Here is a 20,685-nt window from a genome sequence, read left to right as displayed (position 1 = left end):
AACCTAGTTGCATCGTGGGGTACATGGCTGGTTCCCCTCACGATCCCGGGTTCCCACCCTCCCATCCTCTACAGGGGCAGCGTTGGAGGGAATGAGCCACAACCTTGAGCCCCGATCACCAAACTGGTCTGGGAGCCAATACTAGCCTGGAAGAGGTTTCAGTTGCCCCTGCTGTTCCCCCTTCCCTTCTAGGAATAATTGTGGTATTTGATAAGAGTACAATGTTTGGCACACAGTGCACAAAGCACTGTGGTAGATGCAAGATAATCAAGTTGGACGCAGCCCCTGTCCCTCATAGGCTTACTGTTTAAGCAGGAGAGAGAACATGCATTGAATCCCTATCTTACAGATTAAGAAACTGAGGCAGAGATAAGTCATGTGACTTGCCTAACGTCGCACAGCAGGCAACTGAATCTGCCCCAGTGTATCTGTCCCACATGGGGATCACACATTCTTAATCCCCATTTTACAGATGAAAGAACTAAGGCACGGACAGGTGAAGTGACTTGCCTAAAGTCACACCCAGCAGACAAGTAGCAGTATCGGGATTAGAACCTGATTCCCAGACCTGTGCTCTACCATTAAGTAATGCTGCTTCTCAACTGGCTGCTGTGTGACCCTGGGCAGGTTGCTTAACTTCTCTGTGCCTCTGTTTCCTCAACTGTAAAATGAGAAATTCAATATCTGTTCTTCCTTGTACGTAGACTGTGAACCCCATATGGGACAGGGATTGTGTCCAATCTGATTAACTTGTATTTTCCCCGTCACTCAGAACGGTGCTTGACACACGAGTGTTTAGCAAATACAACAACAACAATAATAATAACAATAATGAAGGGTCTGTCTCTCATTTTTCTTGCTCAATGTTAGTTTTGTACTGGGTGACCATGACACTGAGCTATGAGGGGGCCCAGAATCCAGCAAGAACCGTTTCCTCCACCAGTCTGGGTTGAGCCAGATATGTCACGCGCTTTGTGTCACGTAATACGTAAGGCAAGACAGGAGCCATCATTGGGTCCTGTTCATTCATTCAATCGAATTTATTGAACACTTTCTGCGTGCAGAGCACTGTACTAAACACTTGGGAGTCTACAATACAACAATACACAGACACATTCCCTGCCCTGTTCTGTCCTCAACCCTCAAGGGAACTACAAGCGACTGATGAAAAGAAAGGATACTTTCCGGCTTCTGTTTCCAATCAGCCACAATCCCTAAAACTCTACCTATTGCCTAGGTCTTTTTTACGGTATTTTTTAAGTGCTTATTAAGCGCCAGGCAATGTACTAAACCCTGAGGTAGATAAAGGCTAATCAGGTTGGACACAGTCCATGTCCCACATGGAGTTCACAGCGTGGTTTAATGGAAAGAGCACGGATTTGGGAGTCAGAGGACGTGGGCTCTAATCCTGGCTCCGCCACTTGTCTGCTGTGTGACCTTGGTCAAGCCACTTAACTTCTCAAAGCATTCTGGCTCAGTGGAAAGAGCACAGGCTTGGGAGTCAGAGGTCATGGGTTCTAATCCCCGCTCCGTCACCTGTCAGCCGGGTGACTTTAAGCGAGTCACTTAACTTCTCGGTGCCTCAGTTGCCTCATCTGTAAAATGGGGATTAAGACTGTGAGCCCCACGTGGGACAACCTGATTTCCTTGTATCGCCCCCAGCACTTAGAACAGTGCTTGGCACCTAGTAAGTGCTTAATTAATGCCATCATTATTATTATTATAATTCTCTGTGCCTCAGTTACCTCATCTGTAAAATGGGGATTAAAACTGTGAGCCCCACATGGGAACCCAGCTACCTTGAGAAGTTAAGTGACTTGCCCAAAGTCACACGGTTGATAAGTGGCCGAGCCGGGATTAGAACCCACGACCTCGGACTCCCAAACCCGTGCTCTTTCCATTAAGCAACGCTGTTTATCTTGTATCTATCCCAGTGCTTGGAACAGTGCCTGGCACATAGTAATAATAATAATAATGATGGCATTTATTAAGCGCTTACTATGTGCAAAGCACTGTTCTAAGCGCTGGGGAGGTTACAAGGCAATCAGGTTGTCCCATGTGGGGCTCACAGTCTTAATCCCCATTTTACAGATGAGGGAACTGAGGCCCAGAGAAGTGAAGTGAGTTGCCCAAAGTCACACGGCTGACAACTGGCAGAGCCAGGATTTGAACCCATGACCTCTGACTCCAAAGCCCAGGCTCTTTCCACGGGGCCACGCTGCTTCTCCAAGTAAGTAATAAGTAGAAGGCTTAACAAATACCATAATTAATTAGTTAATTACTAAGCCCCATTTTACATATGAGGTAAACTGAAGCACAGAGCGGAGAAGTGACTTCCCCAAGGCCACACAGCAGACAAAGAGATGTAGCCAATATTAGAACCCAGATCCTTCTGAATTCCAGGCCTCATGCTCTATCCACCAGCCCACACTGTCTTCATCTCTTCCCCACAGCACCTGTATATATGTATATATGCTTGTACATATTTATTACTCTATTTATTTATTTATTTTACTTGTACATATCTATTCTATTTATTTTATTTTGTTAGTATGTTTGGTTTTGTTCTCTGTCTCCCCCTTCTAGACTGTGAGCCCACTGTTGGGTAGGGACTGTCTCTATATGTTGCCAATTTGTACTTCCCAAGCGCTTAGTACAGTGCTCTGCACATAGTAAACGCTCAATAAATACGATTGATGATGATGATGATGATCTCTCCCCTTCCCCAACTCCACCCCCTAATCCATACGAGGAATGATAAACCTGATCTCAAACTCAGGGAGCTTCAGAGAATCTTGCAGGGTGTGAGCAGGAAGTGGACAGAGGAGAGGAAATTAACACGGGCTCTTGTTGCCATGTTAATTGTTGTTGCCTCATAGCTTATGTTGCCAACTTGTACTTCCCAAGCGCTTAGTACAGTGCTCTGCACACAGTAAGCGCTCAATAAATACGATCGATTGATTGATTGATTGAGCGCTTACTGTGTGCAGAGCACTGTACTAAGCGCTTGGGAAGTACAAGTCGGCAACATATAGAGACGGTCCCTACCCGACAACGGGCTCACAGTCTAGAAGGGGAAGACACACAACAAAACAGCACAAGTAGAGAGGTGACCAAACAGGTGGACAATAATTCTGTTGTCCTCTCCCAAGCGCTTAGTACCATGCTCTGCACACAGCGCTCAATAAATACAACTGATGATGATGGTTAAGCGCGTGGTGTAGTGCTAGAGCCCAGCCCTGGGAGTCAGACGGTCATGGGTTCTAATAATAATAATAACAATGGCATTTATTAAGCGCTTACTATGTGCAAAGCACTGTTCTAAGCGCTGAGCACTGTTCTAATCCCAGCTCTGCCACTCATCTGCTGTGTGACCTTGGGCAAGTCACTTCACTTCTCTGTGCCTCAGTTCCCTCATCTGTCAAATAGGGATCAAGACTGTGAACCCCACGTGGGACAAGTGGACTGTGAGCCCACTGTTGGGTAGGGACTGTCTCTATATGTTGCCAACTTGTACTTCCCAAGCGCTTAGTACAGTGCTCTGCACACAGTAAGCGCTCAATAAATACGATTGATTGATTGATTGATTGATGGACAACTTGTAGTGAACCCCACGTGGGACAAGTGGACTGTGAGCCCACTGTTGGGTAGGGACTGTCTCTATATGTTGCCAACTTGTACTTCCCAAGCGCTTAGTACAGTGCTCTGCACACAGTAAGCGCTCAATAAATACGATTGATTGATTGATTGACAACTTGTACTTCCCAAGCGCTTAGTACAGTGCTCTGCACACAGTAAGCGCTCAATAAATACGATTGATTGATTGATTGATTGGTAACTTGTACTTCCCAAGCGCTTAGTACAGTGCTCTGCACGCAGTAAGCGCTTAATAAATATGATTGAATGAATGAATGAATGAGACAGTAACAAGCTGAAAAGGAGCCTCAGAGGGAGATGAGTACATATCCAGAAGGCACGTAGATCCAGCCATGGATTCAAGGAGGGTAATCCCTAGATGTAGATACTTCATGAGACCTACGTGATTTTTTCTGTCCTCTCCAATGGCGCCTATATGCCACGTTACATTTACCTCAGATTTAAGGTGTGAAGGAGTCTCCCACAGGGAATGTACCTCAGTTCTAAGACTTCAGACCCAAGAGACTGGTGGAGGAACTGATGATGGTGCTAATAATGGTTTGCGCAGTGCCACTTGCATTCTCTCTTCCCTGCGGGCCACAGACTGCAACAAGAGAAGCAGCATGGCATAGTGGATAGAGCATGGACTGGAGGTTCAGAAAGCCATGGGTTCTAATCCTGGCTCCACTTGCTGTTGTGTGACCTTGGGCAGGTCACTTCTCTGTGCCTCAGTTACCTCATCGCTAAAATGGGGATTGAGACTGTGAGCCCTGCATGGGACAGGGACTGAGTCCAACCTCACTTGCCTGTATTCATTCATTCATTCAATCGTATTTATTGAGCGCTTACTGTGTGCAGAGCACTGTACTAAGTGCTTGGGAAGTTCAAGTTGGCAACATATAGAGACGGTCCCTACCCAACAGCGGGCTCACAGTCTGGAAGGGGGAGACAGACAACAAAACGAAACGTATTAAGAAAATAAAATAAATAGAATTGTAAATATGTAAAATAAAGTAATAAATCTGTACAAACATATATACAGGTGCCGTAAGGAGGGGAAGGAGATAGGGTTGGGGGGATGGGGAGGGGGAGAGGAAGGGGGGGCTCAGTCTGGGAAGGCCTCCTGGAGGAGGTGAGCTCTCAGTAGGGCTTTGAAGGGAGCTTAGAACAGTGCTTGGCACATAGCAAGCGCTTAATAAATACCATCAAAAAAAAAAAGGGAGGAAGAGAGCCAGCTTGGCGGATGTGCGGAGGGAGGGCATTCCAGGCCGGGGGAGGACAAGGGCCGGGGGTCGACGGCGGGACAGGCGAGAACGAGGCCCGGTGAGGAGGTTAGCAGCAGAGGAGCGGAGGGTGCGGGCTGGGCTGGAGAAGGAGAGAAGGGAGCTGAGGTAGGAGGGGGTGAGGTGATGGACAGCCTTGAAGCCGAGAGGGAGGAGTTTTTGCCTGATGCGTAGGTTGATTGGTAGCCACTGGAGATTTTTGAGGAGGGAAGTAACATGCCCAGAGCGTTTCTGCACAAAGATGATCCGGGCAGCAGCGTGAAGTATGGATTGAAGTGGGGAGAGACAGGAGGATGGGAGATCAGAGAGGAGGCTGATGCAGTAATCCAGTCGGGACAGGATGAGAGATTGAACCAGCAGGGTAGCGGTTTGGATGGAGAGGAAAGGGCGGATCTTGGCGATGTTGCGGAGGTGGGACTGGCAGGTTTTGGTGACGGCTTGGATGTGAGGGGTGAATGAGAGAGCGGAGTCGAGGATGACACCAAGGTTGCGGGCTTGTGAGATGGGAAGGATGGTAGTGCCATCAACAGTGATAGGAAAGTCAGGGAGAGGGCAGGGTTTGGAAGGGAACACAAGGAGTTCAGTCTTGGACATGTTGAGCTTTAGATGGCGGGCAGACATCCAGATGGAGATGTCTTGAAGGCAGGAGGAGACACGAGCCTGTATCCACCCCTGCGCTTAGTACAGGGCCTGGCACACAGTAAGTGCTTAATACCATAATAATAAGAGTGTAGTTGGGCAGCGATGCAGCCCATTGAGAGGCAAATGGGTGAGCTTTGCCAGCCTAAGCCAACGGCAAGCAGAGCCAAAACTGGAACCCCAGGTTTCCTGATTCCAAGAGCAATGCTCTTACTACTGACCTCGGACTCCTAGAGAGCTTAAACATTCTGCAAAGAGCACATTAATCACCCTTCCATCTCTGAGGGTGCAGGAAGATATTTTGAACCCAATTTTAAAATGGGGCAGCTGGAAGCCCAAACTAGTGGAGAGCCTTTTTGAGAAAGGTCAACCGGTGCGGCACCCGGGCCAGAGTGTCAGGGGGGCATTGTGCTGTTTCTGGATTTTCCCTGTACTTGGATTTGCTCTGGAATCTTATTCTCCCGTCCGTCATTTTCCCACCACTGAGTGTGGGGAAGATGATTGAGACAATGACTCACCAAGTGGAGGGAAGAAGGGAGGGAAGAAGCAGGCAAGGAGCACGGGAAAGAACAACGTCAAACGTTCAGGTCCTTGGATCTCAGGGAGGAGGGTGAGGGGCGGGGAAAATGGGGGCATTCAGAAATAAGATCTGCTTTCAAACTCAATCCTCTCCCTTCAAACTTCACCCTCTTCAGCTGCTTGGCCTTTTCCACCTCCTAGGAAAGCCGGCCCAGATCCTTGGAGAAGAGGCGAAGGCCTTCCAGGGACAGCCTAGGAAGGGGCTCTATTGAACCGAGGGCTCTTAATTTTCACCTGGCCAACTCACACCTCCCAAAACCCGGGACTGCAAATAGCTCAATTGACTTTTGGGTCCTCTCCCTTCCTCACCTCCCCTTCTCACTCCTCTGACACTGTAGCTTAATGGCAAGAGCCGGAGTTTGGGAGTCAGAGGCCGTGGTTCAAATCCCGGGCCCGCCAATTGTCAGCTGTGTGACTTTGGGCAAGTCACTTAACTTCTCTGTGCCTCAGTTCCCTCATATGTAAAATGGGGATTAAAACTGTGAGCCCCCGTGGGACATCCTGATCACCTTGTAACCTCCCCAGCACTTAGAACAGTGCTTTGCACATAGTAAGCGCTTAATAAATGCTTACTATTTATTAGTAATAGATAATAGATCCATAACTATCTATAACTATAGATATAGATCTATAATATCTAGTAATAGATAATAATATTATTATTATTCATTCATTCAATCGTATTTATTGAGCGCTTACTGTATGCACAGCACTGTACTAAGCGCTTGGGAAGTCCAAGTTGGCAACGTATAGAGACGGTCCCTACCCAACAGTGGGCTCACAGTCCAGAAGGGGGAGGCCGAGAACAAAACAAAACATATTAACAAAATGAAATAAATAGAATAAATATGTACAAATAAAATAGAGTAATAAACACGTACAAATATATATACAGGTGCCGGTTATTCTGTGGGACCTTGGGCAAACCACTTCACTTCTCTGGGCCTCAGTTGCCTCATCTGTAAAATGACGATTAAGATTGCGAGCCCCATCTGGGCCAACCTGCTTAGCTTGTATCTACCCCAGCGTTTAGAAAGGTGCTTGGCACATAGCAAAAGCTTACCTTAATTATTATTGTTAATATTATTATCGTTATTCCCCCGCCCAAAGGCCGGGATGAAACTGGAAAAGGATGCCCAGATTCCGCTGGGGGGGTGGGAAAAGAGGAGGGGGGTTGTGAAAAGCGCTTAGTCCAGTGCTCTGCACATAGTAAGCGCTCAATAAATACGATTGATGGTGAAAAGATGTGGAGGAGAGGCAAGGGGGGAAAGGGGCAGGAAAGAGAGGCCCCGCCTGCCCAAGCCCGGGCCCTTTACCTACCCCACGACTTGTTTGCGGAAAGTGACATCATCATTATCATCATCAATCGTATTTATTGAGCGCTTACTATGTGCAGAGCACTGTACTAAGCGCTTGGGAAGTACGAATTGGCAACATCTAGAGACAGTCCCTACCCACCAGTGGGCTCACAGTCTAAAAGGGGAAGACAGAGAACAAAACCAAACATACTAACAAAATAAAATAGAATAGATATGTACAAGTAAAATAAATAAATAAATAAATAGAGTAATGAATATGTACAAACATATATAAATATATACAGGTGCTGTGGGGAAGGGAAGGAGGTAAGAAGGGGGGGATGGGGGGGCGAGGGGGAGAGGAAGGAAGGGGCTCAGTCTGGGAAGGCCTCCTGGAGGAGGTGAGCTCTCAGCAGGGCCTTGAAGGGAGGAAGACATGATATATGGGGTCCTGCCGTCTTGGGGGAAGTTCGGGGGTGAGGGGTGGGGGACCGTACCTTGCTCATTCCGTTGCCCATGGCAGCGCTGCGCCTCCGCCTCCGCCTCCTCCGGGAGGGCCGCCGGGGGGGCCGGGCCGGGCCGCCTGCGGCAGGACGGGCGCGCTCCGCCAGGGGGGGGCCGCGAGCCCGGGACCCACCCGCTCATCCCCCCCGCCGGGGAGGGGGCGGGGCACAGGAGGCGGGGCAGAGCGGACTGCGGCTGCGCAGAAGGCAGGGGGCGGGGGCGTGTGGGCGGGGCAGTCGGCAGGGGGCGGGGCTGGGGGCGGGGCACAGAGGACTGCGGCGGCGCAGACGGCAGGGGGCGGGGCGTGTGGACGGGGCAGAGGGGACTGCGGCGGCGCAGAAGGCAGGGGGCGGGGCGTGTGGACGGGACAGGCGGCAGGGGGCGGGGCGAGTGGGCGGGGCAGAGAGGACTGCGGCGGCGCCGAAGGCAGGGGGCGGGGCTTGGAGAGGGGCATAGGGGCGGTGCAGATGGCAGGAAGCGGAGCGTGTGGGCGGTGCAGACGGCAGGGGGCGGGGCATGTGGGCGGGGCACAGGGGACGGCGGCGGCGCAGAAGGCAGGGGGCGGGGCGTGTGGGCGGTCAGCGGGGCACATGGCGGGGCACATGGGCGGGGCAGGGGGCAGGGGGCGGGGCACATGGGCGGGGCAGACGGCAGGAGGTGGGGCGGAGAGGACTGCGGCGGCGCAGCCGCCAGGGGGCGGGGCTTCGCCCCGAGGGAGGCCGTTGAGCATCCTGCTAGGGTTTACGACGCTGTCCGGTTTTCAGTCAATCAATCAATCGTATTTATTGAGCGCTTACTGTGTGCGGAGCGCTGTACTAAGTGCTTGGGAAGTACAAGTTGGCAACATATAGAGACGGTCCCTACCCAACAGTGGGCTCACAGTCTAGAAGGGGGAGACAGAGAACAAAACCAAACATATTAACAAAATAGAATAGATATGTACAAGTAAATAGAGTGATACGTACAAACATATGTACATATATACAGGTGCTGTGGGGAAGGGAAGGAGGTAAGACGGGGGGATGGAAAGGGCTCATTCTGGGAAGGCCTCCTGGAGGAGGTGAGCTCTCAGTAGGGCCTTGAAGGGAGGAAGAGAGCTAGCGTGGGGGCGGGGTATGTGGGCGGGGCAGAGGGGACTGCGGCGGCGCAGAAGGCAGGGGGCGGGGCATGTGGGCGGGGAGAGGGGAACTGCGGCGGCCAGAAGGCAGGGGGCGGGGCATGTGGGCGGGGCAGAGGGGACTGCGGCGGCGCAGAAGGCAGGGGGCGGGGCACAGGGGGCAGGCAGCGCGGACTGCGGCGGCGCAGAAGGCAGGGGGCGGGGCTTTATCCTGAGGGAGGCCGTCGAGCCTCCTGCTCGGGTTCCTGGCGCTGTTGGGTGTTCATTCATTCATTCAGTCAGTCAGTCGTCTTTATTGAGCGCTTACTATGTTTAGGGCACTGTACTAAGCATGCTTCTTGTACTATTTATTACTCTATTTTATTTGTACATATTCTATTTATTTTATTTTGCTAATATGTTTGGTTATGTTGTCTATCTCCCCCTTCTAGACTGTGAGCCCACTGTTGGGTAGGGACTGTCTCTATATGTTGCCAACTTGGACTTCCCAAGCGCTTAGTCCAGTGGTCTGCACACAGTAAGCGCTCAATAAATACGATTGAATGAATGAATGAATGAAAATCGACAACGTCTAGAGACGGTCCCTTCCCAACAGCGGTCTCACAGTCTAGAAGGGGATGACAAACAACAAAACAAGTAGGCGTTAATACCATCAAAATAAATAGAATTATAACCATATACACATCATAAAATAGAGTAATAAATATGTACAAATATGTACTGGAGAGCTCACCTCCTCCTGGAGGCCCTCCCAGACTGAGCCCCCTTCTTCCTCTCTCTCTCCCCCCCGCCCTACCTCCTTCCCCTCCCCACAGCACCTGTATATATGCTTGTACAGATTTATTACTCTATTTTTACTTGTACATATTTACTATTCTATTTATTTTATTTTGTTAATATGTTTTGTTTTGTTCTCTGTCTCCCCCTTCTAGACTCTGAGCCCGCTGTTGGGTAGGGACCGTCTCTATATGTTGCCAACTTGTACTTCCTAAGCACTTACTACAGTGCTCTGCACCCAGTAAGTGCTCAATAAATACGATTGAATTAATGAATGAATGAATGAATACTGTACTGTGGGGAAGGGGAAGAGGGTAGGGCAGAGGGAGGAGGAGAGGACTATAGTGGAAAGAGACCAGGCTTGGGAGTCAGAGGTCGTGGGTTCTAATCCAGACTCTGCCACTTAGCAGCTGAGTGACTTTGGGCAAGCGACTTCACTTCTCTGTGCCTCAGTTACCTCATCTGTGAAATGGGGATTAATCAACAAATCAATCAATTGTATTTATTGAGCGCTTACTGTGTGCAGAGCACTGTACTAAGTGCTTGGGAAGTACAAGTTGGCAACATATAGAGACAGTCCCTACCCAACAGTGGGCTCACAGTCTCCATGTGGGACAACCTGATGACCTTGTATCTACCCCAGCGCTTAGAACAGTGCTTGGCACATAGTAAGCGCTTGACAAATACCATCATCATCATCATAATCATTCCCGGGGGTCCGCGCCCCATCACTGACATCCGGGGAGAGAGCGGCGGGCTGGGAGGCCAGGACACCCGCTCCCTGTTGGGTTGGGGGTTTTTTCGGGAGAAGGCTGGGACACGGACAACGATTGACTGACTGACTCCTGAATAATAATAATAATTATGGTTTTTAAGTGCTTACTATGTGCTAAGCACTGTACTATGTGCTAGGCACAGCGACTTAGCTGTGTGACTTTGGGCTAGTCACTTAACTTCTCTGGGCTTCAGCTACCTCATCCGTAAAATGGAGATTAAGGCTGTGAGCCCCATGTGGGACAACCTGATGACCTTGAATCTACCCCAGCGCTTAGAACAGTGCTTGGTGCATAGTAAGTGCTTAACAAATACCAAAATTATTATTATTGTTAAAACTAAGCCCTGGGGTGTATACAAGCAAACGAGGTTGGACACAGTCCTTGTACCGCGTTGGGCTCACAGTCTCAAGCCCCATTTGACAGATGAGGGAACTGAGGCACAGAGAAGTGAAGTGATATACCCAAGGTCACACAGCAGACAAGGGGCAGAGTCGGGATTAGAACCCACGACCTTCTGACTCCTAGGCCAGTGCTCTGTCCACTACACCATTACTACACAATAATAATAATGATGATGGCATTTGTTAAGCGCTTACTACGTGCGAAGCACTGTTCTAAGCGCTGGGGTGGATACAAGGTGATCAGGTTGTCTCACATGGGGCTCACGGTCTTAATCCCCATTTTACAGATGAGGTAACTGAGGCACAGAGAAGTTAAGTGACTTGCCCAAGGTAACACAGCAGACAAGTGGCGGAGCAGGGATTAGAACTCACGTCCTCTGACATCCAAGCCCATGCTCTTTCCACTGAGCCACCCGGCTTCTCGAAGCCATGCCCTGAAGACCCCTGCCCCATTGGCGGCTCATTAAAGACCCTGCATCTCCCACACTCCCTGACGTAGTGGCTAGAGCATGGGCCACGGAATCAGAAGGTCATGGAAGGTCATGGGTTCTAATCCTGCCTCCACTTGTCTGCTTTGTGGCCTTGGGCAAGTCACTTCACCTCTCTGTGCCTCAGTTACCTCATCTGTAAAATGGGGACTGAGACTGCGAGCCCCACATGGGACAAGAACTGTGTCTATCCTGATTTGCTTGTATTCACCCCAGCGCTTAGTACAGTGCCTGTCGCATAGGTGGCACTTAACAAATACCACCCTCCCCTGCCGTTTATTGATTGATAGATTTAATATTTCCAGAGCCCCCAACCAGGTCCTGTGGTGGAAAAATGACCCTCTCCTAGACTGTAGGTCCCACGAGAGACAAGGACTGCGTCCAACCTGATTATCTTGTATCTACTCCTCTGCTTGACACACAATAAGTGCTTAACAAATGTCCCTATTACCATGATTATCTTTATTATTATTAAGGAAGCTCCGCTAGCGTTTCCCCAGGGCCACGCAGATTTATAAAATAGGAGGATGGCAGGTGTTGCATTAAGTGGATGAGCATCTTTGCAGGCAGTGACCTTCATTCTCAGCCAGTTTTCAAGGGAAAATGGTATTATTCCTTCTCTTACAATTCTGTCATTTCGGGGAATGTGTCTGTTTATTGTTATACTGTGCTCTCCCAAGCACTTAGTACAGTCCTTTGCACACAGTAAGTGCTCAATAAACATGACCGACTGACTTTCCTCATCTCTACTGAACACTGTGTTGCCCTAGTTCCCTGGTTTTTAACCTGCATTTAGAGTGCCATTCACTGACATTTGACCCCTGCCCAGGAGCACTTGAAATTCTCCAGAGGGAGGGGAAAATAGCTGATAAACCCAGAATGAAGAACTGAAATTACAAGGGCAGAGTAAAAAATCCTTCTACATAAATGACCCAATATTATCTAAAACAAAGAAGCAGGTTACCCTCATAATCTCTTAGCTAAGCATACCTGCAGTAAACCATGAGCCCACTGTTGGGTAGGGACTGTCTCTATATGTTGCCAAATTGTACTTCCCAAGCGCTTAGTCCAGTGCTCTGCACATAGTAAGCGCTCAATAAATACGATTGATGATGATGATGATCAGTAGTGAGGTGTGAAATACCACCAGTAATCTAGATATTAGAGCGTAAGATCCCTCAGGGCAGGGAATGGGCACCTTGTTATTCTGTGGCCTATATCCTCTCCCCCAAAAGCATACAGAACAGTGCTTTGCACATAGTAAGCGCTTAATAAATGCCATTGTTATTATTGTTATTACAGGGTAGAGGGATGGAGAAAGGACAGAGTCCTGATGAAGGGCATCATAATAAGGAAGTCAACCAGGAAGATGGATAACCAGGCAGAATCTGCCTTTCTCCTCCACTCCCACAGCCACCCTGGATCTGCCCCAGGACTAGGGCTGCGGGTTCAATCTGCAGAAGTGTAGCGTGACCTGGCATTGGGTCATCAATCAATAGTATTGTGAGCCCACTGTCGGGTAGGGACCGTCTCTGTATGTTGCCAACTTGTACTTCCCAAGCGCTTAGTACAGTGCTCTGCACTCAATAAATACGATTGAATGAATGAACGGAGTGCTTTCTGAGAGCTTGGAAGAATACAGTAGATGGTAACGATCCCAGCCCTCAAGGAATTTACAATCTAAGCAAACAAGAGGGACCAAGGGAGGCTGCCTCAGTTTTCACATCCATTCAGAAGGGTTTTTTTGCCTTTTTTTATAGTATTTGTTTAGCACTCACGATGTGTCAAACTCTGCTCTAAGCACTGGGGTAGATACAAGTTAATTAGGCTGCAGACAGGAGTTCTGGGGGGCCAGCTTGGACTGGCTCAATGCTCCAGCTCAGTCCGGGATGCATTTTCACTGCTTCTTGCCTACCCCAGAATGAACCCGAACTCCAGCCTCCCAAGGCTCCTCCAGACCTCTGCAGACCAGTTATGGTCTGGAGCAAACCCCTTCTCCCCATCTCTCTGGGGTCCAGCTTGGAACTGTCCTGTATTCAACTAAATGCTGAATTTTTTATTATTTGGTAGTATTTTATTAGGAAGATCGGATTTGGTAGTGCTGAACAGTAGCTCGTAAAGAATTGGAAACTTTTGCGAAACACACCCAACTGTTTTCATTAAAAAATGAGGCACCTTTGGTATATTTTTAAATTTTTAGTCTTCGTTCTTAGGTGCTTTCTAATACCTGATCTCTCTTTTGGTTATTCACAAGTGCTGTTTTATTCATGGCCATCACAGAAGTGAAAATGCCAAAAAGTTCTTCATATGTTGAAATAGGAGTTGCTGTGCTACTACTAAGTAGCACAGTACTAAGCAACTACTAAGCCCTACTGAGAGCTCACCTCCTCCAGGAGGCCTTCCCAGACTGAGCCCCCTCCTTCCTCTCCCCCTCCCCATCCCCCCAGCCCTACCTCCTTCCCCTCCCCATAGCACCTGTATATATGTTTGTACAGATTTATTACTCTATTTTACTTGTACATATTTACTATTCTATTTATTTTATTTTGTTAATATGTTTTGTTTTGTTGTCTTTCTCCCCCTTCTAGACTGTGAGCCCCGCTGTTGGGTAGGGAACGTCTCTATATGTTGCCAACTTGTACTTCCCAAGCGCTTAGTACAGTGCTCTGCACCCAGTAAGTGCTCAATAAATACGAATGAATGAATGAATGAATGAATGAATGAATGAATGAATGAATGAATGAATGAACTGGGCCCAGTCAGACCAGGTTGGGGCATTTGTCACTTTGTCAGACGGGACAATACTCTGTACCTGGTCACAGATGACCTCCCAGACCCCTGATCTAAAGGAACGAAGAATTGTTCCATTTCTTCTTTGTTTTTGTTCCTAAAATGTTTAAAGAACAGAGAATGGGAGTCGAGGGAAATTGTTGCTTGTAGTTTAAACAGTAAAAAGGAGTTGAAGAAAAACTAGAGACTTGTATACTCTAATAAGGGTGCAGAACTCTTTTTGAAGCATAATAATTTCAGTTATGACATTTATTAAGTGCCCATATTTTAAATGGTGGGATGGATCTAATATAAGTGGTTCAACCTTTAGCCCCTGTACCTCACGGGGCTTACGGACCAAGGTATGGAGAGCAAACTATCGTCTTCCCACTTTTCAGAGGAGGATACTGAGGCCTAGAAGGGTAAGGGACTTACCCTAGGCACACAGCAGTCCTGTGGCAGAATTGGGACCAGAATCCTGATTCCCGGTCCCATGCTCTTTCCACTAAGCCATGCCAACCATCATCATCATCAATCGTATTTATTGAGCGCTTACTATGTGCAGAGCACTGTACTAAGCGCTTGGGAAGTACAAACTGGCAACACATAGAGACAGTCCCTACCCAACAGTGGGCTCACAGTCTAAAAGGGGGAGACAGAGAACAAAACCAAACATACTAACAAAATAAAATAAATAGAATAGCCTTTGTCAGAGTAAATACTCCATTTTGTTATGCCAGAATCCTCCCAATCTCCCTCACCTCTTACCCTAACTTCTTAAAGCAATAACCAACAGAACAACCATCCAGCCACTAAGTGAAAGAAGTACATCCTACATATTTGCTAACTGGCTCTTCATTCCCCTAGGTCAAAACACTGACCGATAGAAAGAAGCTTAGTACAAAATGACAAAAATCGCTCTAACCAAAGCTCCATTCCTGAATCTGTAAAAGTGTTCTCTCCTCAACAGGCCTTTGGCTGCAATGAAATGAGGAACTTATTATAGAGTACATGAACAGATGAGTCATAATTACTGCAATTTAGTTTGTAGAAGGTTAAGAGATATTTCTAGGTTCACCGTAATTGCATGTTCCACAACAGATGGCAGCAGCATTTCACTGGCTGGTAAAGATTCTTTAAACTTCAGGGACACATTATTCTATTCTACACATCTGACACTACACAAGGCAAATTCACTCTCTGCGTATCTCCGCAAAATATGTCACTGAAAAAAATTGGGGTGATGATGATGATGGGTACTGTTAAGTGCTTCCTATGTGCCAACTGCTGTTCTAAGCGCTGGGGTAGATACAAGGTAATCAGGTTGTCCCACTTGGGGCTCACAGTCTTAATCCCCTTTTTACAGATAGGGTAACTAAGGCACAGAGAAGTTAAGTGAGTTGCCCAAAGCCACACAGCTGATAAGTGGCTGAGTCAGGATTAGAACCCACAACCTCTGACTCCCAATCCCGTGCTCCTTCCACTAAGCCAGGCTGAGTAAAGATACTGAATAAATGAAAGCTACCTAAATTTTAAAATTCCCTGAAACTAGGGAGAAACAAACTAAAAACCTAATGTTACCAATGGTCTTTATTCCTTTTTTGCAACTCTCCATCTCAGTACCCTACTCACCCTTAAGGTCAGGATTACTATTCTATTTATTTTATTTCGTTAGTATGTTTGGTTTTGTTCTCTGTCTCCCCCTTCTAGACTGTGAGCCCACTGCTGGGTAGGGACTGTCTCTATATGTTGCCAACTTGTACTTCCCAAGCGCTTAGTACAGTGCTCTGCACACAGTAAGCGCTCAATAAATACGATTGATGATGATTATATTTACCAATTCAATTGTTTTGTACTGTTCCAAGCTCTCCCCAGAGAAAACATTCACAAAATACCAGGTTAGGCCATGGGTTCTAATTCTGTCTCCACCACTTGTCTGCTGTGTGACCCTGGGTAAGTCACTTCACTTCTCTGTGCCTCAGTTCCCTCATCTGTAAAATGGGGACTTTGACTGCGAGCCCCGAGTGGGACAGGGAGTGTGTCCAACCTAACTCGTACCTACTCCAGCGCTTAGTCCAGTGACTGGCTCATAGTAAGCACTTAACCAACACCATAATCTTTATTATTATTAATGGTTCCTTCTTCACATGACCCCAACTCTTAATAATCCTGACTCAAGGGCCTCCTCCCACCCTCCACGATGAAATTTACGATTTTCAGATACCGTTTTCTAGCACAGCAGCTCATCTCCGCCAGGCCCCTTCGCTAGCCATTCCCTTGCTGTGGACGCAACGAGGTTATGCTTTGTCCTGGATTGCTTTGGTGAGCCCCCTTAGTGGGAATGAAACTCTACTACTACTAATAAAAATAAAAATAATGATGGCATTTATTAAGCGCTTATTATGTGCAAAGCACTGTTCTAAGCGCTGGGGAGGTTACAAGGCGATCAGGTTGTCCCACGGGGGGCTCACAGTCTTAATCCCCGTTTTACAGATGAGGTCACTGAGGCACAGAGAAATTAAGTGACTTGCCCAAAGTCACACAGCTGACAATTGGCGGAGCCGGGATTTGAACCCATGACCTCTGACTCCAAAGCCCGGGCTCTGTCCACTGAGCCACGCTGCTTCTCTAGTAATGGCATTTGTTAACCGCTTACTATGTGCAAATCACTGTTCTAAGCGCTGGGGAGGGGAAACAAGGTAATGAGGTTGTCCCATGTGGGGCTCACAGTCTTACTCCCCATTTTACAGATGAGGTAACTGAGGCTCAGAGAAGTTAAGGGACTTACCCAAGGTCACACAGCAAACAGGTGGCGGAGCCGGGATTCGAACCTGTGATCTCTGACTCCAAAGCCCGGGCTCTTTCCACGGAGCCGCGCTGCTTCTCAAGCTTACTGTGTGCAAAGCACTGTTCTAAGCGCTGGGGAGGATACAAGGTGATCAGGTTGTCCCACGGGGGGCTCACAGTCTTAATCCCATTTTACAGATGAGGGAACTCAGGCCCAGAGAAGTTAAGTGACTTGCCCAAAGTCACACAGCTGACAACTGGTGGAGTCGGGATTTGAACCCATGACCTCTGACTCCAAAGCCCGGGCTCTTTCCACTGAGCCACGCTACTCGGTGGAGTACTACTACCCCTTTCCCAAGCTTGAAGAGTCCTAAGCAGCAGGAGAGCAAGTGAGGACGGAGCCCAAGGGCAAGGCTCACACTGGGCTAGTGTTCCTCAAATTGCGGATAAGCTCAGCTGTAGTTACCCAAATTATAGCTTGAATCAATCAATCAATCGTATTTATTGAGCACTTACTACATGCAGAGCACTGTACTAAGCGCTTGGGAAGTACAAATTGGCAACAATCTTGATCACATTTATTGAGCACTCAGTGGAAAGAGCACGGGCTTTGGAGTCAGAGGTCATGGGTTCAAATCCAGCTCTGGCACTTGTCAGCTGTGTGACTTTGGGCAAGTCAGTTAACTTCTCCGCGCCTGTTATCTCATCTGTAAAACGGGGATGAACACTGTGAGCCCCCCGTGGGACAACCTGATCCCCTTTTAACCTCCCCAGCGCTTAGAACAGTGCTTTGCACACAGTAAGCGCTTAATAAATGCTATCATTATTATTATCACTAAGCGCTTGGGAGAGTATAATAGGAAAGAGTTGGAAGACACGTTCCCGGGTGGCAGGAAGCTTACAGACTAGATGAATGATGACGGAGTCATCTCTAAGGAATGACAAGTGAGCCTTGATTTTGAAGCCTCAGAACCTGCACAGAGGAATTGATTATTAGTGGCTTGTGTACTCTCATCCTCACCAGTCATGTTCAAACTGCAGCACAGGATGTAATCAGAGTGGGCCGACTTGACTGAAGCAACGGTGAGAAGCAGCATGGCCTGGCGGAAAGAACACGGGCCTTTCTGGATTCTGATCCTGGCCCTGCCGCTTGTCTGCCGGGAGACCTCAGATAAGTCGCTTCATTCCTCTGGGCCTCAGTTACCTCATCTGTAAAATGGAGATTCAGACTGTGAGCCCTAGGTGGAACATAGACTGTGTCCAACCTGATTAGCTTGTACCTACCCCAGCGCTTAGTACAGTGCCCGGCCCATAATAATCAATCAATCGTATTTATTGAGCGCTTACTGGGTGCAGAGCACTGTACTAAGCGCTTGGGAAGTACAAGTTGGCAACATATAGAGACAGTCCCAATCCAACAGTGGGCTCACAGTCTAGAAGGGGGAGACAGAGAACAAAACCAAACATATTAACAAAATAGAATAGATATGTACAAGTAAAATAAATAGCATGGTTGACCAGTAGCCCGCTGGCCTCTTGGCTACCGATTTATCTGCCCGGGCCATACCACCAAAAAGCGGACTGGACCAAGCCAGAAATAAACACTTGAGTGCTTGTTTCAGGAAAGGTTTCAGAAGCTCATTTACTACATATAGTTCCAATTTTAGAGGTAGGAATAACTACGTGAAACTTCCAAGTCAATTTGGAGCCAGCATGCAATGAATTGTACAGTCCTAAGAGCTTAATAGTGTTCTGCAAATGGTAGGCACTCAGTAAATGCCACTGATGATGATGGAAGCGCTCTAAAATGCTGGTTAAGAAAGCCTGGGAAATAGACGCCCAACTGCACCCTTTGGGCAAGTAAATTATGCTGATAAAGTAGTGATAATAACAGTGGTTATGCACTCACAAGATAAACATATCCCAAATGGGGCTTGCAGTCTAAGTAGGAGGAAGCATAGGTATTAGAGCCCCATTTTGTAGATGAAGGAGCTGAGGCACATTGAAATGACTTGCCCAAGGTCACGCAAGAGGTAAGTGGCAGACCTGGGATTAGAACCCAGGTCCTCGGTCTCCCAGGCTCACGCTCTTGGAAAATTAGTTATTGGTGTATTGACATGGGGAAGGCAATATCCGATCCACACGGCTGTACTTCCCAAGCGCTTAGTACAGTGCTCTGCACACAGTAAGCGCTCAATAAATACGATTGATGATGATGACGGTATCAACTGGATCAGTCATAGGTCCATCCGTGCTTAGATCATCTGTGGAATGGTTATCCTTGCTACTGATCTTAACTTTCCCTCTATCAACTTATTTGGATCACTCATTCACCTATTCACCCAAACCCCTCTTGAACCTACTTTGTGTTCCCATTTACAAGACGATTTTAAAACTTACTTGCTAAATGGATCCTGACACTCATAAGCAAAATATGTCTTTTATATTTTGAAGAGAAGTGTGTTTCCTTATCATTAGACATAATGGGTTTGGAAACTAAACAAGGCTGTTACACTATCCCCTTATTCTGTGCCCTCGTGATTTCAACGATTGGTTATTTTTCATTCTGAAAGCTAATGCAAAACCTTTGTTCCTTCTAAGTTTTGGCCCCTAAATCACTACTGGAAAGCTGTGGCGCAGAATAAGTAAAAAAGGGCTGTGTACCCAAAAGTCCACCCTTATCCCCCACCACACACAAAAGGATCGGTTACTAGCAAACCAAACAATCCACAAATTATTTATGAAAACATAAACTTCTCTCATGTCTACAGAACAGCAGTAATCTCATTCAGCTCCACACGAGTGCCTACTTGAAATCTAGCCAGATCCAGGGAAAAAGGTTAAAACATTTGGAAGGAATTAATTTATGCTGTCAAGCAATTAAAACAGGTTTATACTTTCTGCAGTAATTCCCTACTTAAGTCTTACTGGTGGAGCATACTGACAAGGATTTTTTTCCGTAAAGATAGTGATCTCCGGATTTTTATGTAACAGGGATAACTTCTGGTTGCCTAGAAGAATACTTAAATACATTTTCTTCAGGCTGCTTCAGTTAAAGCTTCGGCAACAGAGTCAGGAATTCCGAAAGATAAGTGCTAATGAAAAATATATCGGCACTTAATGGTTGGGACCCCCAGGGCCAATGGTTCAGTTAAAAGCTCACATCAGCATAAATTTCCGTTTACTACGATATAAAACTCCCAATAAAAAATTGAAGCAGTACCATACTGAAGCACTTTAAAATGTACCTTTAATTCAGGGGCTCTCATGCCCTATAAAAATAAGACTCTGCTTTAAAAAAAAGTTGGGGCAATCACTGCATTTTCTGTTTGTTTGCTTGCATTCGTTACTTAATAAAAAACATTTTCTAAGTGAAAAGTAAATAATATTTCTCCTTAAGGTACTGTGCAGTGTGGCTCAATGGGAAGAGCACAGGCTTGGAAGTCAGAGGTCACAGGTTCAAATCCTGGCACCACCACTTGTCAGCTGTGTGGCTTTGGGCAAGTCACTTAACTTCTCTGTGCCTGTTACTACATCTGTAAAATGGGGATTAAGACTGAGCCCCACGTGGGGCAACCTGATCACCTTGTATCCTCCCCAGCGCTTAGAACAGTGCGTTGCACATAGTAAG

At 47.4% G+C, this 20,685-nt stretch overlaps 1 protein-coding gene across 1 annotated transcript in view; it reads right to left on the bottom strand.

Annotated features, from left to right (window-relative positions):
• Positions 1 to 8,042, bottom strand: part of LOC119934259 (dual specificity protein phosphatase 22-A-like) — an 84,224-nt gene extending 76,182 nt beyond the window's left edge. The window contains exon 1 of the mRNA XM_038753700.1: positions 7,933 to 8,042. Coding sequence (XP_038609628.1) covers positions 7,933 to 7,953 — 21 coding nt within the window. The 5' untranslated portion in view covers positions 7,954 to 8,042. The remainder of the gene's footprint in view (positions 1 to 7,932) is intronic.
• Between the last annotated feature and the right edge of the window lie 12,643 nt (positions 8,043 to 20,685).

This window comes from Tachyglossus aculeatus, chromosome 11 (genome assembly GCF_015852505.1).
Source record: "Tachyglossus aculeatus isolate mTacAcu1 chromosome 11, mTacAcu1.pri, whole genome shotgun sequence".
In the NCBI taxonomy this organism is placed as follows: domain Eukaryota; kingdom Metazoa; phylum Chordata; class Mammalia; order Monotremata; family Tachyglossidae; genus Tachyglossus; species Tachyglossus aculeatus.
This window is presented reverse-complemented; position numbering and strand designations above follow the sequence as displayed.